The following is a 20,031-nucleotide window of genomic DNA, read 5'->3' as shown; positions in this document are numbered from 1 at the left end:
CCGACAATTGTCTAATTACTAAAAATAAGAAAAAAATAGCAAAGATGTATTCAAATATACATTTTGTTTGATTCAGAAAAGTTTTTAAAACTATTCTATATACATGGCGACTTGTCCAAAATGTACCCTGCCTTCTGCCCGAATGCAGCTAGGATATTCTTCAGTCACCCCCACGACCAGCAGTAGAAGTACAAAATGGATGGACAAATACTTCATGTCTTGTTTGTAATCAATTTTAAAAAGTGATGCTTACCGACTTGCAAACATCACTCGGAGTGATGAAAATGTGGCAGCATCTTCCTTCAGGGCTTTGAGTTCGTTGCGTAATTTCATCATTGTTTCTGATACCATGCTTTTCTCTGTCTCATACTTGGTCTTTAAATTGGATAGGGCCAATTCAGCAGTCTATTTAAAAATAATACAATTGCACAATTGTATGTGATTGAAGCACCAGTACGAGTTAATATACTGTACAATATAACACCAATGTAATTCTACAGAATCCAACAATGAATGAAATATATGGCATACAAATGTCAGTTGGTAGTTGTATATGGTATTATGCCTGTGACAGAAATTTATGTAAAGGATTTTTTTTTTACTATACTGCACAGTTGGCTGGGCAGGTTTCAACTTGCACCAAAAGGATATTATTTGTGCACTTGTTATGCTACCTTATGAGGATATTTTTCTGTCCACACATACTGGACTGTGCACCTCGGGGACAAATGAAAGCAGCCAACGGAGGCTGACAAAGGACCTTGTGGTCAAACTCAAACAAATGGATGAATGGTTAATTTACAGAACCTAAAGATTAAAGGCCTACTGAAATGAGATTGTCTTATTTAAACGGGGATAGCAGGTCCATTCTATGTGTCATACTTAATTATTTCGCGATATTGCCATATTTTTGCTGAAAGGATTTAGTAGAGAAAATCGACGATAAAGTTCGAAACTTTTGGTCGCTAATAAAAAAGCCTTGCCTGTACCGGAAGTAGCAGACGATGTGCGCGTGACGTCACTGGTTGTAGAGCTCCTCACATCCTCACATTGTTTACAATCATGGCCACCAGCAGGTAGAGCGATTCGGACCAAGAAAGTGACAATTTCCCCATTAATTTGAGCGAGGATGAAAGATTCATGGATGAGCATAGTGAGAGTGAAGGACTAGAAGAATGAAAAAAAAAGACGAGGGCAGCGGGAGCGATTCAGATGTTATTAGACACATTTACTAGGATAATTCTGGAAAATCCCTTATCTGCTTATCATGTTACTAGTGTTTTAGTGGGATTATATAATCAGACCTGAAAGTCGGAGGGGTGTGGTGACCGCCAGTGTCTCTGAGGGAAGCCACGGAGGAGCCAAGAAAGTCGCAGCTGCCTCTTTGACAGCTGCAGGAGGAACGACACAAGCTCCGCTCATGTCTACGGTAAGAGCCGACTTAATAGCACAATTTTCTCACCGAAACCTGCCGGATGACATGTGGTAGAGAACCATGTTCTTTTGACCGCTCTGTTCCATATTAAAGCTTCACCGTCATCTTTAGGGCATTTGAACAAAGAAACACTGGCTGTGTTTGTGTTGCCACAGCCGGCTGCAATACATCGCTTTCCACCAACATCTTTCTTCTTTGTAGTCTCCATTATTAATTGAACCAATTGCAAAAGATTCAGCAACACAAATGTCCAGAATACTGTGTAATTATGCAATAAAAACAGACTACTTTTAGCCGTGATCGGTGCTGGAAGAACATATCCGCTACCACCAGTGAAGTCACGCGCACGCGTCATCATATGCATCATCATTCCGCGACGTCTTCAACAGGATACTTCGTGGGAAATTTAAAATTGCAATTTAGAAAACTAAACCCGCTGTACTGGCATGTGTTGCAATGTTAATATTTCATCATTGATGACTGCGTGGTCGGTAGTAGTGGGTTTCAGTAGGCCTTTAAAAAAAAAAGGTTACAACAACAAGAATTTCCTGGCCTTATTTCTGTAATTACCTGTTTGTTGGCCTTGAGGACAGTCCTCAGAGTAGCGATCTGTTCCCTCTTGGTGCTAAGAAGGGACTTAAGTTTGAGTACTTCCTCTAGCAGGCTTTCAGCATCTCTCTCCATTTCAACAGTGCAACTCAACCCAGAGTAAGGCATTGCCCCCCGCTGACGACAGAGATCCACTGCCACCTGAAGGAATAAGGAGTGTCACATCACACCATATTGTTTGTGGCATGATAGCAGTAAGACAAGTGTTTCATATTACATTATAAACAATTACTAGTTAATTAATTTAAAAAAAATACTAAAGATCAAAAATATTATATCAAATTGAAAATAACCAGTGAAATTATTAAAATAGGATTAACTGTTCATAACATAAAGGGCGGCATAACCAAGATGTTTTCTGGTAACGTTCAATATGAAGTAGAAGCCGCATCAACGATTAACCCTGGTAATCCAATCCATTCAAACCCACACAGCCACGTGTCAACAGGGAATTGGATTTGTGCAGACACGAGCTATTCGGCGCCATTTAACAGTCTGAGCTGAGCATTAGCAGTAGGACACTTGCAAAAGCATAAACCACTTTCCCTCAGAACCACGTTGACTAACACTGAAGTATCAGCAACGGGATACCAAATAAAATCTGAAATGCAGTTTGTGATAAAGACAGCTGTCTTACCCGGAGGTGTTTGATCTGGCATCTGATGACTGCAACCAAGTTGCTTACGTTAGAAGGGTCCCTAAAATCCAGATTGGGTGAACCAGGGCACTGAGGCGAGTCTACGGAGGATCCTGCACTGTCTACCTCCCCCATAAACTGTAAAGCTGAAGCTTTTGAGATGAACATGTCATTAGCTCGTGTCTTCTTCAGGGAGTTTGGCTGGGTGGAGATGTTGAGTGACCTTCTCGCACCAACTCCACCATGTGCCCTAGCACTTTCACGGTAATAGTCCAGCGTGACCCGTTTGGGTGTTAGGTTGTTACACACACAGATGTGGTGATAGAGGTTGGACAGCTCCTCAGAAAAGGCCAGCAGCTCTTCCTGAGCCACACTGAGATGACCTTCAGAATCACTTGCCACTTTTCGTGTGGCTCCAATCTCAATCTCCAGCTCACTGATCCGCTCCTGGTCCTGCCTGCTGGACTTGATGCATTGGCGAATCTTGTCAGCCAGTTCTTGGGCCTCAGTTCGCCATTGATCCTTCTCGTGTTTGTATCGCTGCTCCAGTGTATTATAGCGAGTGCCTGCCTGAGACAGTTCATCCCGCAGCTTCAGAAGCTCTTCACTGGCCGAACGCATACGCGCCTCCAGCACTTCTTTGCTCTTTGTGTCAACCTCGTAGTCAAAGACGACATCACTATGGTCTCGGTTTTTAGCGTCATCATCACCTCCATCATCTGAGTGATGGTTGTGCTCTTGGCTACTCTGCACAGCCTCCAGCTGTTGGGTGAGGGATCCAACTTTGTCCTGTTGCTGACTCAGTGCTTGCCTGGAAATCACTAGCTGCATTTGTAACTCCTCCACCTTGCTTGTAAGACTTGATTTCTCTCTTTCAGCCTACATCCAGAGAGAAAAAAGGATAAAGATTATTATGTTAGTTCATGACCATTTGACACATGGCGCCTGATTAATTCCCATAAATCACAATGCCAGATCAAGACTTTGTAACCCTCCACCCCCAAATTAACTAAAAAACACATTTTAAGGAAATTATCTTCTAAGTGATTCATTATTTTCACCGGGACAAAAAGAAGCTTTGGTGTGACACACATTTCTCCCCCAACCACCTTTACACATGCATGCATTTTTAATGTGAAACAGTGGCTGACCCCATTCAGCGCCACACTCTAAACATCTGCCAGTTTGAGGCTCACTAACCCAACCCCCAATTTAAGTGGTACATCCATTATGGATTCCTTTTAGGCTGAGATGGATGGTATAAGCAAATATTCTTAAGCAATCTAGAATTGTTTAGTAGAATAGAATTAGGTTGCATATTACATTACTACTGTCTCTGTTCTTCACTAATGCACAGTGGATGTGGTTTAAGGCAGGAATAAAATGTTTCTGGTTGGCAACTTTGTCCCACGTCTGACAGTCTGCCCTAAAAGGTACGAAATGCATTTTATAGGAGATGGGACTCTTCGGGCACCTCAGGATTCGACTCTGATTTTGAGGGGTGACTAACAAACAATTCTCGTAATATACCGTATTTTTCAGGGTATAAGTCGCTCCAGAGTATAAGTCGCACCTGCCGAAAATGCATAATAAAGAAGGAAAAAAACATATAAGTTGCACTGGAGTATAAGTCGCATTTTTTGGGGAAATTTATTTGATAAAACCTAAAACCAAAAATATACATTTGAAAGGCAATTTAAAATAAATAAAGAATAGTGAACAACAGGCTGAATAAGTGTACGTTATATGACGCATAAATAACCAACGGAGAAGTTGCCTGGTATGTTAACGTAACATATTATGGTAAGAGTCATTCAAATAATTATAACATATAGAACATGCTATACGTTTACCAAACAATTTGTCACTCCTAATTGCTAAATCCGATGAAATCTTATACGTTTAGTCTCTGACGTGAATGAGCTAAATAAAATTATTTGATGTTTTACGGTAATGTATTAATAATTTCACACATAAGTCGCTCCTGAGTATAAGTCGCACCCAAACTATGAAAAAAAACTGCGACTTATAGTCCGAAAAATACGGTAATATCCATCCATCCATTTTCTACCGCTTGTCCCTTTTTGGGACCGCGGGGGGTGCTGGAGCCTCTCTCAGCTGCATATATTTGGCAAACAAATTATAACAAAACATTTTCAAAACAGGTTAAAAGGTTACAAAACCTCCTCTTGGGTGCTGAGGTGCGACGTATACATGCGCAGTGTTCTAATAAAATAAAATAGAGCAACCCCAAATCCAACCCAATCTAAGCTTTACAATACTTAGGATATACATTTACAAAGCAACTGGAAATACATTCAAACAAAATACTTATTAAATACAAAATTTCAAAAAATAAAATAAAAATTCACACAAGCAACAAAATAAATTTTAATAATATCAATAATTTCATGGTTGTTTATTGTTTTTAATCCAAAAAATTTATCCCTAAATTTTTTTTTTTTTAAATCGCAATGAATAAAGATAATAAATACAAATTGCGATTTGGATGTAAATATATTTCTTTGAGCACCCCCAGCGTTTTATATTAAAAAATACATGAACTGCAATCTTCAGTTTATATTCTTCTTAAATAGGCTTATTATTCCAGAAAATATTAGAAAGACATTGGTAGAGTGGCCGTGCCAGCAACTTGAGGGTTCCAGGTTCGATCCCCGCTTCTGCCAACCGAGTCACTGCCGTTGTGTCCTTGAGCAAGACACTTTACCCGCCTGCTCCCAGTGCCACTCACACTGGTTTGAAAAATGTAATTTACATATTGGGTTTCACTATGTAAAGCGCTTTGACTCACTAGAGAAAAGCGCTATATAAATATAATTCACAATTCTCAAACATCCATCCATCCATCTTCTTCCGCTTATCCGAGGTCGGGTCGTGGGGGCAGCAGCCTAAGCAGGGAAGCCCAGACTTTCCTCTCCCCAGCCATTTCATCCAGCTCTTACACATATTACTTATTGTTCCTAGCCATGGTTAAACTGATAGTGATTTTGATAATAATGCACCAACATGTTGCTTGTTTGCCTGAACCAAATATTTAGTAAAGTGAATTACATATGAATTACCAGATAATTATTCAACAATAGCTTTTTCTGAATTGTTTGCCTAAACAACGATGTTACGATTTGAGCTGCAGCTATCGAATATTTTAGTAATCGAGTATTCTATGGAATATTCCGATCGCTTAATCAAGTATTCGAATAAATCATATTTCTGCGCTTTTTTTGTCCTGTCCAACTTTTTAGGCAAATCATATAGTTGATGTAGATGCCCATATCGGCTGTACAAATGTACTTTACAAAAGAAAAATGTGGGATGCTTCTCTTGTTGCCTTATTTGTATTTTGACTTTGTTAAATGGACTTATATTATTTGGTGCAGCAGGGCCGCAGCAATATTTTTGCTTAATTAAGGTTTAATTATACATGTTAAGATGTGCCCTTAATTATTGCGTTTGGCCTGATTGTCTTTTATTTCCTCAACGCCTGTTTTCATTATTGAAGGCTGACACACACAGCTGAAATGCGTCCGTGGTTGATTGTGCCAATTAGGGTATTCTTATAAAAACAGGTGCGCTCACAGCCCTATGTGCTGTGTCGTGCGACCGCATAAACAAAGTTCTTGTCTCACGTGCATTTTTGATGATTATTATACGGTGCCATTTAAATGGTGGTTTCTCAACGCAAATCCGCTGTTTTCAACCTGCCAACAATACATAAACAATATAAAAAGACAAACCACATGACGACAAAAGTTTTACATTTTAAGAATGCAATACAGTTCATTCCATTCTTTGCATGCAAAATAGTAATCAATGTTCATTTTGCAATCATAACATCAATCCATCCATTATCTACTGCTTATTCCCTTTTGGGGTCGCGGGGGGTGCTGGCGCCTATCTCATCTACAATCGAGCGGAAGCCGGTGTACACCCTGGACAAGTCGCCACCTCATCGCAGGTAATCATAACATGTTTGAGATGAAAACACATATATAAAAATATTTCAAAATTAATATTCCCTGAGAAAGTTAAAATAAAACTATTTTCTTAGTATCAAAAATAAAACAATTAGAACAGTTTATATCAATTATATCAAACATAAAAAGTGGATTAGGTAGTGCCTTTGCATTTGAAATGTGCAACCAGCTGTGAGTCACTACCAAGCAAAAACCCTGCATGCTCAGAAAAGTAGCGTCAGATTTACCGCCAGTTTGAGCACCCACTGGCAGAAATGTAGATCGGCGCCTATTCTATAGAGATTGTAGTGGGTGCAAGTGCAAGCTATCCAAGTAGCATGTGGTTGCATGACTGGAATAACCCGAATAACTTTGCACGACTATTTTCGCGTGGTTACTAATGAAAGGCTAATTTAACACGACAGCTCGGATAGTGTTGTTAGTTTTCAACACCTTTTGGCGGCATTTGATGACATCGCGGGAGTGAGAGAACACATCCTAGTTATCATAATGAATAACATTTATTTTTCTAAAAAACTTTTGCGTTTACATTTGATAATAGATGACCTCCTTCGCCTCTGGACGTCCTTCAAATCGGATGCATTCTTGACAGGTGCTACAGCATGAAACTTGTGCTATTGTGGTATGCGAGCTCCACTTTGTAATGTTTACATACTACTGCGTTTTCCTTCGATTTTAGTGTGAAGTGTTCCCACTACTGAGACAACTTTTGTCACTTAATTCCCTCGTTTTACTACAGCTCTTGTCCGCTGATTTCTGCGGCATCTGCCATTGCGAGTTATGTCGGCGAAAAGGTTTTCTAAACTCAAGCGTATTCAAAAGAGCGGTGTTGCGCGGTGCAGGGGGCATATGATCTGTGACGTAAATATGCTGTGCAATACCTAAACAGTCTGTGCGAAACGAAACAAAACTAAACGAGGCAATATACTGTGAAAAAAATTAGGACGCCTCGAAGAAGCGAAATTTCCTCACAAATATTTTTTAATCGAGGTTGGTGTCTCTGGCTAAAAATCTATGTGGATGTCGTATATTAATGTTTACCTATAAGAACAACATTGTTAAAGGTCAAATATTTTAATGTTGCTGCTGATTTTTAAACATGTCCTCTTAAACCAGGGCAGTTTATTTCACATTTTGGTTTTGTTAGCTGAATAATTAAGCATAGTTAAATGTTTTTTTAAAGAACATTATATATTTGACTCTGCGATGAGATGGTGACTTGTCCAGGGTGTACACCGCCTTCCGCCCGATTGTAGCTGAGATGGGCACCAGCGCCCCCCGCTACTCCAAAGGATATAAGCGGTAGGAAATGGATGGATGGATGGATATATTTGTCTTTTCTTTTTTCTTATCTCAGATCACCTCTTAAGTTGGGATCCTACTTTGCAAAACCTACTTTCCTTACTTGTTGGTCCCTGTTTTTGTGTATTTGAGGTCTTTATCAGTCCCGAAAATGTTAAATCAAAGCAAGGTGGAGATATTTAGTGACGTTAACGGATATTTCAATTTACGGTATAGTTTATGCGGCAAACTGTAGTGACAGTTCTAGCGCAGTTTAGGGATGTACGTTGTTTGAGTGTTAACAATGAAATTGTGGTATTCAAGACATTTCATATTGCTACTAATTTTTATCTGTGCTACAAATGTTTTTTATTTAATAGCACTGGTGCTACTCTTGAAAAAGCTAAGCGTACAGCCCTGCAGCATACAGCCCGAAACATTACTTGGAGAAAAAGGCCCAACTGTGTGGCTTTCATAGGCAGTACTAAAGAGGATTTAGTGTTTAATAATATAGATTTCCTTACCTGTAACAGTTGCTGTTTGAGTTTCTGACTGTCAGAAAAGTGGAGCTCGCTCAGTAGGTCGGACACCAGCCCAGAGGCTGGAGCACGCAAGAATACGTCGCTATTGCGTGGACTGGAGAAACGAGGTATGACGCCATTACTTTTAGAGTCCGTCATTTGAGGAGAATTTGGGGCAGACCCTGGAGCATTGCCACTGTCTTGGTCCTCTCCTTGACCTTCACCCTCTCCGGCCTGAACGTCCTCCTTGCTGTTATCCAGCTGGTCTAAGTGAATCTCCAGGTTTCCCACAGAATCAAAGGGGTTTAGAGTAAAGGCAGAAAGTTCCCGTCGTAGACTGTTTTTCTGCTCCCTCTCCTCCTTTAAGGATTCTAGGGCCTCATCCAACTGATGCTCTGCAATCTCCCGCAGCCTGGCAGCTTCCTCAATCTGAGCCCGCAGCTCCTCCTGCTCCTCATTCTTTTGGTTCAGCTCAAGCTTCAGTGATTCAAACTCAACCTAAAATTAAAAAAAAGTACTTTGTTTAACATGCTAAAAAAGGTTTGTGTATTACATCCCAGACATCAATACCATATCAATCACAACAAGCATGATATCAATCAATCAATCACAATGCATTTGTCTAGCCCTTAATCACAAGTGCCTCAAAGGGTTTCACAAAACACAAGGACATTCCCTGATCTGAACCCGCACCTGCTGCCTATTTTGTGTAAATATGAACCAGCATAGCAGAGCAGTTTTGCAGTAATCATTTGTTTAGAATGGCTAACAATGTCTCCCTGTTATACTAGTTAGGAAGTAACCCTCAGTGATAAGTGAACTAGTCTACCCAGTGTCTAAAAAAAGACAGTGTCAGGAAAGTGTCAAACAATGAGAGAGGAAAAAATACTGTAGAAATTACAGTACTGTGGCATTGTAACCAACATACAGTACAGTACAGTACATTTAAAACACTGTACATACTTGGAAAACACAACATGTCACTATGGTCATTGTATTTTATCAATGCCATGAGGAAAATGATTTACATGCAACAACTAGTTCTAGTATACAGTATTTTCCTTAAAGTTGCCATTTAAATGTATGTATTAAGATTGATAATTTACCTGGTTTTCCTTGAGCAAAGACACCTGTTTTTGAAGCGATATGTTCTCTTCTTCCAGCTCACCATTATCTTGTAACTGGCGCAGCTCACGCACTTTATATTCCTTCATTTCATCCCTAAGGTGTCCTTTTTCGGTCTCCAGACACTCACAATCCTGCGGAACACAAGCCAAGGTCAAATCCATACAAAAAATACAAAAATTCCATATTATACAGGCGCAAGACTCCCTCAACATTGCGTTTGATGGTTTATTCCTTAATATGTCAGCCTTTTGGCTATAGTAGAAGGCATTGTTTCTCATAAATATATTTATTTGTGGTGGCCTGCCACGATTTGGCGCTACCCGTTGTGTTTGGTAATCAATGTCACTGTGCTTCTTAACACTGCTAATTCGTACCTTATATGCTAGAAAATATAAAAACAGCAGGAGGGATCAGTTTTGCCAACTTAGCGAGTTGGTTGCTATATTTAGCAAGTAATCACATTTGTCTGTCTGTCTGTCTGTATATATATATACATATATATATATATATATATATATATATATATATATATATATATATATATATATTAGGGCTGCGAATCTTTGGGTGTCCCACGATTCGATTCAATATCGATTCTTGGGGTCGCGATTCGATAATATATCGATTTTTTCGATTCAACGCGATTCTCGATTCAAAAATGATATTTTTCCCATTCAAAACGATTCTGTATTCATTCAATACATAGGATTTCAGCAGGATCTACCCCAGTTTGCTGACATGCTAGCAGAGTAGTAGATTTTTTTTAAAAAGCTTTTATAATTATAAAGGACAATGTTTTATCAACTGATTGCAATAATGTAAATTTGTTTTAACTATTACACGAACCAAAAATATGACTTATTTTATCTTTGTGAAAACAGTGGACACAGTGTGTTGTCAAGCTTATGAGATGCAATGCAAATGTAAGCCACTGTGACACTATTGTTCTTTTTTTTTATAAATGTCTAATGATAATGTCAATGAGGGATTTTTAATCACTGCTATGCTGAAACTATAACTAATATTGATACAGTTGTTGATAATATTCATTTTTGTTTCACTACTTTTGGTTTGTTCTGTGTCGTGTTTGTGTCTCCTCTCAATTGCTCTGTTTAATGCAGTTCTGAGTGTTGCTGGGTCAGGTTTGGTTTTGGAATTGGATTGCATTGTCATGGTATTGCTGTGTAGTGGTTTGTTGGATTGATTTAAATAAAACAAAAAAAAGCAATTAAAAAAAAAATGACAATCGATCCTGAATTGCACAATGTATTCGATTCCATTCATATTCGAATCGATTTTTTCCCACACCCCTAGTATGTATATATATATATATATATATATATATATATATATATATATATATATATATACATATATATATATATATATGTATATATATATATATATATATATATATATACATACATTAGGGGTGTAATGGTACGTGTATTTGTATTGAACCGTTTCAGTACGGGGGTTTCGGTTCGGTACGGGGGTGTATCGAACGAGTTTCTAAGCTAAAGTCTTAACAAGCTGCTTTGCTTCTTCTGCCTCTGTCTCAGCACCCAGCATTGTCCCACCCACACAACTATCTGATTGGCTACATATATAGCGGTAACAGCCAATCAGTAGTGCGTATTCAGAGCGGTAACAGCCAATCAGCAGTGCGTATTCAGAGAGTATGTAATAAATGCTTTAGCGTCAAGCAGATGGGTGTTTAGCAGGTGAGCATACGGCAGCATATTCTCCCCAAATGATAATAAACACCTCCCAGACAACTATTACTAACATCACTATGAGCCCGTTGACCTACTAGAAACTTAAACTGCAGCTCAGCTCGCTCGCAGGTCTGGCTTGAGGTGAAGGCTAATTAGCTTTTGGCGTAACCTTAGCTCATTTTGCGGTGTGTGTGTGTGTGTGTGTGTGTGTGTGTGTGTGTGTGTGTGTGTGTGTGTGTGTGTGTGTGTGTGTTTTACGGACAGAAAAGCTTTGAATGGCAGGGTCCCTGCGATCACATGTTGATAAAAATATAACATTTACATAATAAAAATCAACTACCGGCTTCCCAAATGCTGTGATAAATTAAGCATGATGAGTTGACTTGATACTGTTTAATGTTGCACTTTTTATATGTAGAAGAAAAGTTTTGTCATTTTATTTAATCTGAGCAACAATTTGAGGCAGTTCAATGTTGATTAACGTGGGCAGAATTATTATAGTGTTCCCAATGTTAAAAGGATAGCCATTGTTTACAAATTTGGTAAATAAATAACAAAAAAATGTATATGTTGTTTTCTTACTGCACCGAAAATGAACCGAACGTGACCTCTAAACCGAGGTACGTACCAAACCGAAATGTTTGTGTACCGTTACACCCCTAATATATACATATACATACACATGCATTTACACACAAGAGTGCCCATGCGCAACCCGAGGGTCCCTTGTTCAATCTCCACCTAGTCCCAACCTCGTCACGTCTGTTGTGTTCTGAGCCAGACATTTTACCCTTGCTCCTGATGGGTGCTGGTTAGCGCCTTGCATGGCAGCTCACTCCATCAGTGTGTGAATGTGTGTGTGAATGGGTGAATGTGGAAGTAGTGTCAAAGCGCTTTGAGTACCTTGAAGGTAGTTTACACACACATATATATATATATATATATATATATATACACACACATACATATGCATATACACACACATATATACATATATATATACACATGTATATATATATATATATATATATATATATATATATATATACACACACATGTATGTATATATATATATATATATATATATATATATATATATATATATATATATTGCATAATAGCATGATATTTCTGTCTAATAGAGGAGTGACTTACTGATGATCGTGTGACAATATTCACCGGTTTTATTTTTTTATTTCTGAATTTCAACATGGCACTGGGAGTTTGTGTCTAATGTTTTTGACACAATATTTTATCTGTAAAAAGTTGGTTCCCTTCTTTAAGGAACACTTTAAACTTGTGTAGGTTGTTCAGCATTATCCATCCATGTTCTACCGCTTATTCATTTTGGGGTGGCAGGGGGGGCGCTGTAGCCTATCTCAGCTGCAATTGGGCGGAAATCGGGATACACCCTGGACAAGTCGCCACTTCATCGCAGGGCCAACACAGATAGACAGACAACATTCAAACTCATATTAACACTTCAAAGAAATTCCTAAAATGTCATAGAAAAGGGTAAGGCTAAACCTACAATACATACAAAATATGACTGATACATGCTAAAAATACTATGGCAGACCACCCAAAAAGAATCAATTGAATTTTTCGCTGAATAAAATAATTTACATGTAAATGTGGGATTTGTAGTATTAATTATGAATGACAAAAAACTGAATATTAAGAACATACGCACGTCTCTCTTTACGCACCAAACAACCTTTTACAATCAAACAAAACGCAACAAACACGGCGAAACATTAACGCAAACGACAAAAAACACCCACACATCGATATAATAAAAATCCCTATTATATCACTTTTCTGCAGAACAGAATTTTGTTATAGAAATATGCTTCTGTGTCCCTCCTTGACATGTCTCAGGCCCACTCTGCTTCTTGTCTTGACTGCTTGGAGTGGCTGTGATGTAGGTTACTGTAGTAATCTGTATATCTCACAATAGCGCAGATTCTAACTATTGGAATACTCTCGCTAAATCAAGACTTAGAGAAATTTTAAATATGCACTGCACATCATATTGGTGGCTCCAGTTTCGATGGCAGCGTCCGGGAAACCAAAGTCTTTGGGTTCCGGGGGGAGTATAATTGCAAAGCTGAAACTTAAAGGTTTATTGAAAACATTTTTAAAACATTTGGAGACGTCCGGTGTTCTGTCGTCATCTGCAACCCAGCAATCATGTACGCAAACGCAAATATTTCAGCCATTTAAAATATTTGCTTAGAACAAATTTCCCATCAAAAGTAAAGTGCCTCGTGTAGTGATTTATTTAATTGTATCTTCTTACCAGCAAGCATGTGGACAATTACAGAGTGAGAAAGTTCCCATTGTATATTAACAGACAGTAAACATGAAGACAAATACAGCGTGAGGAATTTCACATTGTCGCAAACAAAGGTAGCTTACATTTTCATTTATTACAGCTTAAACAAAAGTATCAATTTCAGTGAAAACAAGGGTTGTTTTTGCACCGCCGAATTATGACGAGTCGTGCCTGACTACCAAGCACCACGTGTGTAAAATAAAATTTGATAGCAAACATGACGTGGTAGTGTAATTCAATTGACCCCACAATCAAGTTACGCTACTGGTTGCTTTTTTTTCCCCAAAGGCAGCCAAATTCAACAGAACACCAGCGGGCTGGGTTGAAAAGCTTAACGAGCCATATATGGCCCGCGGGTCGTAATTTGCCAATGTCTGATTTACAGTCTCAAATGAACCTGACATGCATATTTTTGGAATGTGGGGGGAAAAATTCACACACGCACGGGGAGAACATGCAAACTCCACACAGAGGTAAAATTGGAGATTGGAAAACGTAAATTGCGTAAAGTTAGACGTTATCATCGGTATAAATGTCAAAAATAGATACGTTTTCACAGGCTTGAACAAGAAATGCATTAATTCACTTGAGATACCTATATTCTACAAACTCCATTCTAGGGTTCAATGAGGCACCAGCTGTCGCGCTTATGCTGACAGTCGATTCAGATGATATTTGAGATGTTTTTCAAACTAATTATTGCAGATAGTGCGTAAATAATAGCTTATATATTATAAATTTATTTCTACAGTTTATTATTCAAATGTATTTTAACATTAAAAAAATATATTTTTAAGGTGTAGCAGCTTTTATTTTTGCCGTGGAAAGGCGCCACAATCAACTACATGTAGGGTAAACCCTGAACCACAAATACATTTCCGCTCAAAAATAGAGATCGATTCCTTTGTCTTCACTGCAAACAATGCTGACTTGCGCTTGGCATGTGGCAACTGGCAAAAAATGTTTTAAAACAGTTTCAAAATAAGTATTCAGCATTTTCTGAAAGATAACAATGGGGCTAGGGTGTCATTCTGGGACCAGAAATATACAACTAAACCTGTGAAGATTTCCGATCCATGAGCCCATGTCTGTGCAATGATGTCTGCTTATATAACTCCAATTCATAAACAGACCCCCTGAATGGAGGTGCACGCCAACAATACAGGTTTAAGCCCAGAAAACACACCACAAAATTTGCAGAGAGCTAGTAGCCAAGCCGTGAGCAGCAATGTAGCTAACCAACCAATGTAAAGCAATACAGCAATGTGGAATGTAGGTTGTAAAGCTGTTGTATTGAGAGGCGGCAGCTTAGTGGCGACCTACAATATACAATGAACATAATCAGCCACTTTCTCTGCAGCCAGCGTAATCCAAGCCATCACTGGAGGTGTGGCTTGGTTGGTAGAGTGGCCGTGCCAGCAACTTGAGGGTTACAGGATCAAACCCCGCTTCCGCCATCCTAGTCACTGCCGATGTGTCCTTGGGCAGGACATTTTACCCACCTGCTCCCAGTGCCACCCAAACTTGTTTAATGTAACTTAGACATTGGTTGTCACTATGTAAAGCGCTTGAGTCACTAGAGAAAAGTGCTTTATAAATATGATTCAATTCACTTCAAATGGTTTAAAAAACCCTGCTCACCAATTAAAACGTTACTGACAGTGGCATCAAAACATTGAAAATCTAATTCCTCCAAGCTGTCAGCAGGTGATTCAACAGCATCACAAGTTAGAAGTGACAAAATGTTGATTGGTGTATTTCCTCTAAAAATGTTTTTTATTTCAAAATAGGCTTATTTTCGTTGTAGTGGTCATGCCGCATTATCCAACCCGGCACAAGCTGGGCTTGAAACAATGACCACATTTCTCCACTGACTGGGAGTTAAATTACACAGCACTAGCCAACTAACGGGCAGCACGGTGGTAGAGGGGTTAGTGCGTCTGCCTCACAATACGAAGGTCCTGAGTAGTCCTGTGTTCAATCCCGGGCTCGGAATTTTTCTGTGTGGAGTGCATGTCCTCCCCGTGACTGCGTGGCTTCCCTCCGGGTACTCTGGCTTCCTCCCACTTCCAAAGACATGCACCTGGGGATAAATTGATTGGCAACACGGAGACGGCGTGGCGCAGTGGGAGAGTAGCCGTGCGCAACCCGAGAGTCCCTGGTTCAATCCCCACCTAGTACCAACTTCGTCACATCCGTTGTGTCCTGAGCAAGACACTTCACCCTTGCTCCTAATGGGTTAGCGCCTTGCATGGCAGCTCCCTCCATCAGTGTGTGAATGTGTGTGTGAATGGGTAAATGTGGAAGTAGTGTCAAAGCGCTTTGAGTACCTTGAAGGTAGAAAAGCACTATACAAGTACAACCCATTTATCATTTAACACAAAATTGGCCGTAGTGTGTGAATTTTGAGTGTGAATGTTGTCTATCTGTGTTGGCCCTGCGATGAATTGGCGACTTGTCCAGGGTGTAACCGCCTTCCGCCCGATTGTAGCTGAGATAGGTACCAGCGCCCCCCTTCACCCCAAAGGGAATAAGCGGTAGAAAATGGATGGATGGATAGCAAACTACCTATAAGAAAAGAGCTGTCATCTCGCTGTGCAAAGCAGCTTTTCAGGCATTAGGGACTAAACTTGAACCAAAAAACAATTTAGTACTGTTAGCATGAAGGATGCCGTCAAGAGATCAAGAGTTTGAATTCTAGTCTCTTGAATGTCAATCCTTCCACATTTCAAAAATATGCCTGAAGATTAAAAGGAGCCTCTAAAGCAGGGGTCGGCAACCATTACCACCCAAAGAGCCATTTTGACCCGTTTCACAAAATAATGAAAACAATGGGAGCCACAAAACTCTTTTAAAATTTATAATGAAATAGCAATGCATACAGAGGTTTTTTTTTGCTTTGTGCTATTAACCAGGGGACTCAGACTCGCGGCCCGCACCTTATTATGAAAATTTAATGTTAATGCGGCCCGCGAGTTTTAAAAATAATGCCGTTCGACAGCATCACACTTGCCAACCATCCCAAACTTTCCGGGAGACTCCCGAATTTCAGAGCAACTATTCTCGCAAATGTCTGCTGATTTTCGCCCTTCAACATAAATACGGGCGTGCTATGAAGGCGCTGCCTTTACCGCCTTCTACAATTTGTACAAATATTTAGCACAGCCTAGCCACGAGTCGTATGTGGCTTGCATAGACACACTTAGACGACTGCAACGCATACTTGTTCAACAGCCATACAGGTTAAAATAAATAAATGATAAATGGGTTGTACTTGTATAGCGCTTTTCTACCTTCAAGATACTCAAAGCGCTTTGACACTACTTCCTCATTTACCCATTCACACACACATTCACACACTGATGGAGGGAGCTGCCATGCAAGGCGCTAACCAGCACCCATCAGGAGCAAGGGTGAAGTGTCTTGCTCAGGACACAACGGACGTGACGAGGATGGTACTAGGTGGGATTTGAACCAGGGACCCTCGGGTTGCGCAGGGCCACTCTCCCACTGCACCACGCCGTCAAGAGTTGTGATATAAACAACTTTAACACTCTTACAAATATGCGCCACACTGTGAACCGACACCAAACAAGAATGACAAACACATTTCTGGAGAACATCTTCACTGTAACACAAAATAAACACAACAGAAGAAATACCCAGAATCCCATGCATCCAGGGGTGTAACGGTACACAAAAATTTCGGTTCGGTACGTACCTCGGTGCAGAGGTCACGGTTCGGTTCATTTTCGGTACAGTAAGAAAACAACAAAATATACATTTCTTGATTATTTATTGAACAAATTTGCTAAGTCTTCCACCAAAAATATTTTTCTTAGTGGAATATTTGATGTGAAGTAATCGGAAACTTGGATAGGTCAATAATTCATAATAACCTTGATTTTGATTTAATATTATGTTTTGAGCAATGCCAGTTTGAAAGAAAAAAAAAAAAGCTTTGTTTTATTAGTCAACGTTGCAACTTTTTCTAAATTACATTTAGCCTTTAGGCTTTTTTATTTCACTTTTTTTTATGTTTTTGTTTATTTTAATAGTACTTTTAGAATGTGTCGTGGGCCTTCAAAACATTAGCTGTGGGCCGCAAATGGCCTCCGGGGCACACTTTTGACACCACTACTATACATAATAAAAAGTATCCATCCATCCATCCTTTTCCTACCGCTTATTCCCTTTCGGGGTCGCGGGGGGCGCTGGCGCCTATCTCAGCTACAATCGGGCGGAAGGCGGGGTACACCCTGGACAAGTAAAATCTGATAAATCTATGGGTAAAAAGCAGAGCCTGGCGACGCATGCGCGTTTATCATAACTCTCTCGCTCTCTCTGTCTCTGCCCCTCCCTCACGAATGTTGCTGCGTGCACCACTTTTTGTTTTGTTTTTAACCCCTTCTTATCCCCGAACGTACTTTGAAAATACACGCAACCATAACTCCAAATGCCGGACATTCGAGGCATTTAAGAAACTACACCTGGACAGCTCCGCAAAGAGGACATATCCGGTGAAAAGAGGAGGTATGGTCAGTCTATCATAACCCAGTCGTTGCTAGCATGCCGTGTGTTGTTTTTTTGATTGATTGAAACTTTTGTTAGTAGATTGCACAGTACAGTACATATTCCGTACAATTGACCACTAAATGGTAACACCCGAATAAGTTTTTCAATTTGTTTAAGTCGGGGTCCTCGTAAATCAATTCATGGTGCCTCGGTGTGCATTGTTTACACAACGTACGGCGCTACTTAATATGTCCGTGTCGTTCGGTACACCTCCGAACCAAACCGAAACCCCTGTACCGAAACGGCTCAATACAAATACACGTACCGTTACACCCCTACATGCATCCCTAACTTTTCTGGTCTACATTATACACCTCCGCTAGCACCAAATTCCCCCCCCCCTTCCGTGCGTCGGTTGAGGTGGGCGGGGTTGCGGGGGGTTCCTGCTAGCGGGGGGGAAGAGTTAAAGATGCATGGGATTCTGGGTATTTGTTCTGTTGTGTTTATGTTGTGTTACAATGTGGATGTTCTCCCGAAATGTGTTTGTCATTCTTGTTTGGTGTGGGTTCACAGTGTGGCGCATATTAGCAACAGTGTTAAAGTTGTTCATATCACAACTCTAAGTGTAACTTGTTTGGCTTAGGGCTGGGCGATATATCGATATATACGATATATCGCGGGTTTGTCTCCGTGCGATATAGAAAATGACTGTATCGTAATATCCAAGTATACGTTCTCACGCAGTTGCTTTTAGCTGCGGGCGTACACTTCAAGCCCTTCTCACTATTTCCTGTATGTCCTTCTCACAGAAAAGCAGGCGCACATTCTTTCATACGTCACACACGTGTCCGCCCTCGCAGAGCAGAGAGGTAGCAGCATGGGCTACGTTAGCTGCTAACGTAGCCATACGAGAGAAATAAGGTGCGGATCTGGTAACAAATGAAGGAAGACTTAATTCCCATTAAAAACAGTAGGGTTTCCATCATTTTGCGGTGGTTCGGCTTCAAGTGGGTATATGTCGAACAGACAACCGTAATTTGTCAAGTGTTGGGCAAAAGCGTTGCTATAAAAAGTAGCATATATACGAAATATCGCGGGTTTGTCTCTGTGCGATATAGAAAATTACTATATCGTAATATTCGAGTATATGTTCTCACGCAGTTGCTTTTAGCTGCGGGCATTACACTACAGGCTCTTCTCACTCTTTCCTGTCTCTGCTTTTCACAGACAAGAAGGCACACAAACTTACACACGTCACATACTGTCACGTCATACGTCACATACGTATACGCCCTCGCCCAGCAGAGAGGTAGCAGATTGGGTAATGTAAGCTGTGATGCCAACGTAGCCGTACGTTAGCATCGCAGCTTTCTCTCGTAATACGAGAGAAAGAAGGTGCGAATCTGGTAATAAATGAAGGAAGACTTAATTCCCAATAAAAACAGCAGGGGTCCATCGTCTGGTGGTGGTTCGGCTTCAAGTGGGAATATGTCGAACAGACAACCGTAATTTGTCAAGTGTGGGGCAAAAGCGTTGCTATAAAAAGTAGCATTACTGCTAATGTGTAGCATCATTTGAAAAGTCACTCGCTAGAGAATGAAGAGAATTTGATAATATCCATAGTAACCTACCACATAGTGAAAGACGAATACTATTTGATTTCCTATTATGTAGTTAATTTTTATTTGACACTTAAAATGTCTGACAATATTGCACTTTATGTTTGGGAAATGACTTGAATGTTTGTGCCATTGCTTAATAACTTTAGTAAATACACTTTTGGTCAATTGACTTAGTTGTGATTTCCCTCCCTGCATGAAAGTTTAAAAGTAGCATATATGAATGCAGTATGAA

General features: G+C 39.9%; 1 protein-coding gene across 4 annotated transcripts in view; it reads right to left on the bottom strand.

The window, feature by feature from the left end:
* Positions 1-20,031, bottom strand: part of zgc:162200 (uncharacterized protein LOC558638 homolog) — a 33,985-nt gene that overhangs the window by 4,131 nt on the left and 9,823 nt on the right. For all 4 annotated transcript variants that reach the window (XM_061903629.1, XM_061903631.1, XM_061903628.1 and 1 more), the window contains 5 exons: positions 9,585-9,737; positions 8,482-8,976; positions 2,682-3,560; positions 2,006-2,185; positions 254-405 (listed from right to left, as the gene is read on the bottom strand). In XM_061903629.1, coding sequence (XP_061759613.1) covers positions 254-405; positions 2,006-2,185; positions 2,682-3,560; positions 8,482-8,976; positions 9,585-9,737 — 1,859 coding nt within the window. The remainder of the gene's footprint in view (positions 1-253; positions 406-2,005; positions 2,186-2,681; positions 3,561-8,481; positions 8,977-9,584; positions 9,738-20,031) is intronic.

This window comes from Nerophis ophidion, linkage group LG06, assembly GCF_033978795.1.
Source record: "Nerophis ophidion isolate RoL-2023_Sa linkage group LG06, RoL_Noph_v1.0, whole genome shotgun sequence".
Taxonomy (NCBI): Eukaryota; Metazoa; Chordata; class Actinopteri; order Syngnathiformes; family Syngnathidae; genus Nerophis; species Nerophis ophidion.
This window is presented reverse-complemented; position numbering and strand designations above follow the sequence as displayed.